The 7816-nt window shown below is 49.3% G+C and overlaps 1 protein-coding gene across 1 annotated transcript in view; it reads right to left on the bottom strand.

Annotated features, from left to right (window-relative positions):
- Window positions 1-7816, bottom strand: part of SHROOM3 (shroom family member 3) — a 27584-nt gene that overhangs the window by 19214 nt on the left and 554 nt on the right. Inside the window, exon 2 of the mRNA XM_009074105.1 lies at window positions 518-649. Within this exon, the coding sequence (XP_009072353.1) occupies window positions 518-576 (59 nt within the window). The 5' untranslated portion in view covers window positions 577-649. The remainder of the gene's footprint in view (window positions 1-517; window positions 650-7816) is intronic.

The raw sequence follows: 7816 nt of genomic DNA, 5'->3' as shown, positions 1-7816 counted from the left end.
AATTCATCCTGGGAGCACTTTTGGTGATATGCTGTTGGCTGCTCTAGGAGCACTGTTGGTGGTGTGCTGTTGGCTGCTCTGTTGTGCTGACAGGCACACTTGCCCTGCTACCTACACCCTTTGCTTCCTTTTTCTTTCAGTAGGCTGATTTAGACTTTGGACTTCTTTCCCTTTGCTGGGGAAACGACCATACCGTGTTCCCACATGGAGGCAGTCTGGGAAGCAGAGCAGGACTCCAGCTCCTGCATCCACACCCCCCGATAGCTCTGTGAGCATCCTGACAGTGAGATCCCGTCTTGGTGGGAAGGGGGATTTTAATTTCCTAGCTGTTAATCATCTCACAGAGCACTTTAGGGAGGAAAACACAGCCACTTTATCTGGGAAACCAAACAGGAACTGAATCCTTCCTAATGCTAATCCAAACCCTGGCTGTATGAAAACCTATAGAGGTGACTGGTAACATTTTCCCACCAGATCTTTTGTCCCTTTCTTCACTCCACAGCTGTGCAGTGCTTACCTGGAGTGGTAGGACTGATGCCAAGGGGTGCCAAGCATACCCTGAGATATTTGCATCATGCTGGGATCGGGTTGGTTCTCCCCAAGCTTGGTCGAATGCCAGGAGTGAGGTCGGCCCGGAGTTTCACTCCGCCTAGGGAAAAGCAGAAGAATTTTGCACATCAGCAACAGCCCAGCCCTTCCAAGGAAGATCAATGTGAACTTACATTGATGTTTAAGACCAACATTTGACACTGTCCATGCTCAGTAGTGTTTCAGTGCTGTGTTCTTGTCTCTTCCAAGAGAATCACGCAGTGACCACTCTCCATTCCTGACATTCACACAACACATTCCCCCTCAGATCGGCAAGGCAAGAGGCAAGTGGGTTATCACTCCATGCCAGAGGTCTTCCCCTCTGCCTCCCAGGCTGAAGCCTGACCCCTTCCCAGGGGCCCCATTCCCAGGGATCAGTTTACAGGCCGTGCTGTGTGTGGACTCCCACACCCTGCACTGGTACATTTCTTAGGGATGCTGGAGGTGTCCAAAGGTTCCTCCATTTTCAAGCGAAGGCTGGCAAAGCCAGTGAAAGAACCACATGCCACGAGGGGGTGGAAGCCTGAACAAGGCTTTGATCTCTCCTCAGGACTGCTAAAAATGCAGTAAGAGCTGTGACAACCCTGTGCCAGCAATGTGTGTCCCTCGCATCCCCCCCAAGCTGGACAGCTGTCCCCAGGGAGTGTCCCCAGGCATGGCTGGCCCTGGGTGGCCTCCAGCACCAAGGCCTGTCTCTGTCAGCTCTGGGGAGAAAAAACCCACTGACAACCTTATTTAAAGCACGGAGTGGTGCAATGGAAAGTCAAAGCAGGGGATTAGCGATCAAGTTCCCTGAACAGGCCACACAGACTCTCCTCTGCCCCAGCCTCTGGGCTTGTCCTTAATCCTCCTGCTGCTTTCCATGAGGGATCTGTCCCCTGCAGTTTCTCACTGCTCCTGGCAGAGAGTGAGAGGCAGAACCGTTTCCCCATTGGTCTTTCCATACAGACCTCAGAAGTGCTGACTGTTCTCTCATCATCTACTACAAGAAGAAGGAAAGAGGGACAAGCTTTTCCTTCCAACATCTGTCGTGACAGGATTGTCTTCAGGAAGACTGGAGGTTGCAGAGGGCAAGATCAGCACTGTTTTACCTTCACATGTGTAGGTGTGTTTAAGACACAGCTCTGGTGTTAAGCTCCTTGCCCAGAAAACAAGGAAGCTGGACACAGCCAGATGGGAAGACAACAAAATGTTAAGGATAACCCACACTCCTGCCTTTTCTGCTGCAGACCTTTAAAGACTCTAAGTACTTTCAAGGAGTACTTGCCCCCAGCACCATTTTTTGGCTTGGGAAAGCAAAGTGAATGATCCCCAAGCAAAGCACATTTTGGGAAAGTGCCCATGGATGCTGCCTGTGACTCTGTGTGGGTGTTCAAGGAACACCAGTTGCCTGTTTTGCAACAGCTTTTGGTTACACTTGTTCTACTGCAGAGCACAACTCCCAGGAAGCAATAAAAGCCAGTGGAGGATTAAACTCCTCCTGGCAAGTGGGGCAGAACTGATTTTGTAAAGCTCACAGCATCAGATCCTGATTCATCCCAGACAAACTGGCTGAGTGATAAAACGTGCAAACACAGCAGCTAATTCCTGACTTGAGTGGAGACAAATACATCATTAGATCTTTAATTTGGTGTAGCTCAGTTGCCTGCAATAAAACCAGGAGCAGCAGCTGACACTTTGTCTCAGGAGGCTGTAGGATTTCCAAATGTAGAACTGTAATAATAATGATGACAATAACAACCACAATAACAAACCAACTTCATCCCCTTACCCTTTGTTATTCCTCAGGGGCTGCAGCTGTGCTGTACAAGGTGTCTGCACAATCTTATTACTGAAAAATTCTCTACTGCAGATAATAGAGAAAGTGATCCCTCTGTGGTAAATGCCAAGGCTGGAAAAGAGACTCCTGGTTCCTCATGGACACCTCCAGTGATCAGATAACCTGGGCATCCAGGTCAGGTTGGCATCAGGACAAATGCCTGGGAGGGAAGGCACCTGGAGGAGTCAGCAGACGGTGATGCACCTCTGGCATCTAAATGGCAGCTCTGACACTGATCACAGAGCAGATACTGCCAAATTCACACTGTAAGCTGGAAAACCAAAGGGAAAAGGATAGTCTCTAATCTTGTCCAGCTGCTGTTATCTGGGTGCTCCCTGCTGCCCTGCTGGTCCCAGTGTTTGCAGAGGTGCCTGGCCCATGAGCTCCTGGGAGGAAGCCTGGCACAGGCTGGAAGCAGCCTGGGCTGCAAGGGCCACACTCACATTTCCAAGGCCCTTCCCCATTAACAGCTCTCTTTTACTTGGAAGAGCTGAGCATGTTCTTCTCTGTAATGTCTGGAGATTGTTTTTATGCTTTGTAAGCAAAACAGTAATGGAACTTTATATAGACACCTTGGCACCAACTCTACAAATGAATCAGCACCTGAGGCTTTCTCCACAGTGTAACTGGAAGGCTGAGTTACCTTCTTGCCAAGGTTACAAGCTAAAACCACCCAGAACAGAGTATTGAGTGTGTTTCCTGTTCTTCACATGCTGTTCCTTGATGATGTAGGAGCACAAACATGACCTGAGTGCTCTGCAGCCCAGAAGTACTTCCACTCCAGCATCCTCCAGGAGCACACAGATCCTTTGGAGTGAAAAGGTCCATCTGCCACCAAGCAAACAACACAGTTGCTTCAAATTGCCATAGGCAGTTTTGCCACATCCTTAGAAAGCCAGTGAGTGAAAGCCAGTGAGGGGATGTTGTGGCTGATCAATCAGCAGCTCAAGGTCATCAGCACCCCAATAAACTGATCCTTTTCTACAGCAACACACCCACAGAGCTTGCAGGGAATTGCTCCATCTGTCAAGCACATCATCCCAGGTGGCTGAACAGAGAATTGTGAACAAATCTTGTACCACTGACCTTCTGCTCCTTTTTCTCTGTCCCTGCAAGCTCTAAACCCTCCTCAGTGGAGAGGAGGAATGCTGAAGATAAAGTCAGCAAAACCTTTCAGAATCTGCCTGTAGATCCAGGCAGGAGCAGTGGTCACCAGGACACATTGCCCATGACCTGCAGGGATGGTTTGGACTAGCTGCTGGTGTTAACATGCCCAAGAAAGATGGGAAGATGCAGAGAAGAGAAGGGAACTAAGGCTGAAAGGTCCCTCTGCCATTGCAGACAACCACAATCCCTGTGGATGTGCTTTCACAGCCAGGTGGCTGTGTGGGAGGCTGCTGGAGCTGGAAGGGATAACCATGGCCTGGAAGGGACAGCCCATCATCTGGGAAGGTAGGAAGGGATGGGGGCCATGCAGCACAGACCCTGTAGGAGAGAAAAAAGGTTTGGATGCAGGTGCAAAGCTTGTGCCTCTTGGATCTGATCCCAGGCACTGAGTCACAAGAGAGAAAGCCAAGAGGGCATCTGCCCATCCTCGCCACGTCATCCTCACAGCGCTCAGCATTTCAAGCTGGTGATATTTCTAACCTAACAAAAGGCATGTGGCAGAGGCAGGATGTCCTGAGCCATGTGCTGCTCCATGGAGCAGTAGGCTCTTTGTACATGAAGAGATCCCAATCCCAGCAATTCACCTGCACCAACAGAAAGCAGCCAAACCATCTGAATTCTTCCCAGGGTGGACCTGTCTCCAGGAGGGTCACATTTCAAGGAGCAGGAGTGCAACCAGAAGATGTTCTCCAGACATCCCAGCGTGCTGCTGCAGCCCCTCTGCTATTAGGCAGGAGATGAAGGAAGAACTAAAGTACTCAGAAGCCTATTAGGATTTCAACAGAGTGAGGCCACAATCTACTCAAAGCAATGTCGCTCTTAATTAAGGTTCAGTCATGGTTCTAAAAATAAGCAGAACAGACGAGGCCAATTAGAGAGAAGTCAGACCAGAATGGTGTCAGCTGGATGTGTCTTTCACAGCAGCTCACTCGTTTTAGGCTCACAGAGCCCTGCTGGTAAATTCTGGGCAGGAGAGATCTGGAGAGAGCTCTGTCCCTTTGCCAGAAATAAGGAAGACTCATTAGACAGACCTGAAGCCTATGAAATGGTATTTCCCATCATGGGCCTTGGGCAAGAGTGTCTCCTTGTCAACTAAGGAAAGGGGGAATTGTGCCCCCCCAATTAAAACTTTCCCTAAGTAAAAAACACACTGAAAAACCTTCACTTGAGAACACCTAGATGAAATGTGTGGATATTCCCATACCAGGACAAAATCTGCTTCTCCCACAATGTGTTAATTTTGGCTTCTAGAGGACAACTCCCCACCCAGGGAATCCCTGTGGAGTGTCTCACACTTTTTAGCAGTCTCAGTCTTAAAGAATAAAAACCTTAAGAAATGCTCCCAGCTCACTTCAGGGCTCTATCCCAGATCAGCCTAGCCTCATTCCTCTCTCCAGCCCCTTTCCCAGTGCAGAGGTAGATGTTGTGCCTGTGTGATGCTTCCAGCTGATGTGTCAGGCACGACTTGTTTTCTCCCTTTGATGAGCATCACTTGGGATGTCTGAGTTAGATCAGATAAGGCTCCAAGTGCCCCGTGGGAACTGGGAGACAGGTACCAAGATCCCTGAAATCTCTCTGGGGTGAGCAAGCAGAGAATCAGAGGTTTCTGCTCAGATTTCCTACCATTACCATCACTAGCTCTTTGGGAAAAACTCCCCACCATTGCATTGGAAAGTAAATCCTTGTGTGGAAGCAGAGACAACAACCACATATGTAGATCTACAGATAGATTTCTTCTCCTGGCTTTTCCTGGCAGAGGTGCTCTTGGCCTCAGGATGGAAATGCTGGGATCACCCAGAGGTGATGGCAGCTGTGAGCAACAGGCACTCACTGCTTCCTTGAACTTAGGAACAGTCAAACATGGTAACTAATGATTACTGGCCACACCTCTGTGTTATCACATCTCTTTGGGAACCCCCAGGCTGTCTTATCCAAGAAAGGGGAATTTATCCATTTCCCAGCAAAGGAAACAAAGGCCAGGGGAGGTGAAGTGCCTCACACAAACCCGGGAGTGCAGGGCTCAGGGCTGACAGGCAGGATCTAGATTGAGTAGCTTGCCCTGCACAAAGAGAGGGTCCCTCTGGCTTCCCCTGACACTAAACAGACACAGGCTCCACCGGGAACAGAGGTGATGTATACAGACTTCACTCCTGCTGATTGCTGGACACAAGGGCTTTGTCCTCCTGGAACCTGACAGCTTTACATTTTAAAGGCAGCATTAGCAAGCAGCGTGGGTTTAAAGGATTTAAGTTGCAAAATGCAGAGTATTTCAGAGCTCTGTTTTGAGGAAGTGCTTGCCACCAGGGTAGTCCCTCTGTGCAGCTCCCACAGGAGTGCAGCTTAGCCCTGGGGAAGCCAGGAGAGCCTCCAGCCTGGTACTTAGAGCATGTGTAGCTACAGCGAGGAGAACTGGATTAAACACCCTCTGCAACTTTCCTCTCCTTGCTACAATTTTACTGTGTTTCCTTTGCTGGAAAAACGAAGAAGAAGAGACATAGAAAAGAAGCAGCTGAGACTTGGAGAAGGACCTTGTTATTCCCTGTCTTCTCCAGGGATTCACAGCATCCCTCAGAGCACAGGTGGAAAATCTCAGCATTCAGAGCCTACAGGGACTCTGCAGAGCTGCTGATTTATCCACACTGGTGGACTGGCCCAACAGGCTCAACTCAAACAATTTTTCCTCATTCTTCCCCAGTCAGTAAGTTCGTTAAGAAGACAGAAACCCAAGCATAGCTTGGATTCTTTCACACCCTGATATCCAACACACAGCAACTTGCGACAGGAGAGACTTGGAAACAATGGAAGGAATGTGTTTTCCTCATCTCCTTCAGTGCTTGGGAGGAACTGGCTGGGTTGGCAGCAGGAACAGTGCCCTGGGAGCCCCATTATCCAAAGGGAACGTGGACAATGAGGCACGGCAGGTAACCAAGGGGATCCTCAGGGCAAGAGTTTCAGGCTCTGCTCCGAGTTACAGGGCTACATATCACAGGCAATGCTTGTCAGCTCCACATCCAAGTGCTCATGTGGGAATGAGAAACAGGAGGGAAGCAGCAGGTCCTTAAGGTGAACGTATGGATGAATATACATACATTTAGGGGGGTAACAGAATGGCTAACAAACCTGGTCCCTCCCTCAGGGAAATTGAATCACTTGGGTAATAAACAGTATTTTGGTGAAAGACACCCCTGCACTTTGATTTCTAGACCTAATTCTTCCCTCCTCATCTCAGACTGCCCTTCAGCAATAGGTACAGCTGCAGCAAGGTGGGAGCAGTGAGGACTGCTGACAGCCTTCATCTCCCAGAGTGACTGTGCTGTGGCCAAAGCAGAGGCTGCTGAGCCTGAAACGCCCTCCCACACTCAAATTCTTACACACATTAAAGCACCTTCCTGTTTGTAACCAAAGCTCCAGCCTGAGTTAAACCGAGATGTGCAGACACAGCCTCCAACTCTGCCGGAAAAGGAAAGCAAAACATTGGCTCTGCACCCACAGACAAATTAATCCAAGTGAAATGCCAAACTTTGGAGCTTCTGTGAAGATCTGCTGCTAAATCCATGGGCAAGAAGGATTTGCAGAGGGCATATGCTGAATGACTTATTGCTATAGGAAGGGGGTAGGTGTCTGGGAGCTCCTTTCCCAAATCCACTGTGGGTCACACACCTGGGGAACTGCAGAGTCCCTCAATAAAACTACCTTGAGGAGAGATTTCAGCCTCTAAATTCTGCTCCACCTGAGGCTGGGCAGGGTCAGCACCTGTAGCTGTTGGCAGTGGCCAAAAGCTGGAGCAACCCCACTCAGGTCAGGGAGTTTGCTCCAGAGGTGCATCCTTGCTGATAAGATCAGAATGTGACTCCAGCATCACATTCCCTTCTCAGCTGCTCACTCACAGGCATTGAGCCACGTTTCCTCCAGCTCCAGGAAGTCAGAGCAGCTTCTTGACTTCAAACAAGTCAAGGTCTGGGCCAAATGCAATGTTGCCAATACAAGTCATTGCTTTGACTTCACGGTGCAAAGCTCAGAAGACTGAGACACAAAACCCTATGAGGTCATCCAGATTACATCTGACTGATGTAAGAGGCTCTTTCGATGCCAGCAAAAACTCTGCCTGAGTAAATGCTGGAGGATTTGGTCCTAAACTGCGTGGACAAAGGAAGGGAATCAGGCTCTGCCACCACACTGGCCAATCCAGAGCAATCCAGGAAACTGATTTCTGAAGACATTTAACCATTTACAAATGCAGAC

This window comes from Acanthisitta chloris, unplaced genomic scaffold (assembly GCF_000695815.1).
Source record: "Acanthisitta chloris isolate BGI_N310 unplaced genomic scaffold, ASM69581v1 scaffold28284, whole genome shotgun sequence".
In the NCBI taxonomy this organism is placed as follows: Eukaryota; Metazoa; Chordata; class Aves; order Passeriformes; family Acanthisittidae; genus Acanthisitta; species Acanthisitta chloris.
Note: the sequence above shows the minus strand (reverse complement) of the source record. Positions and strands in the feature narration are given on the sequence as shown.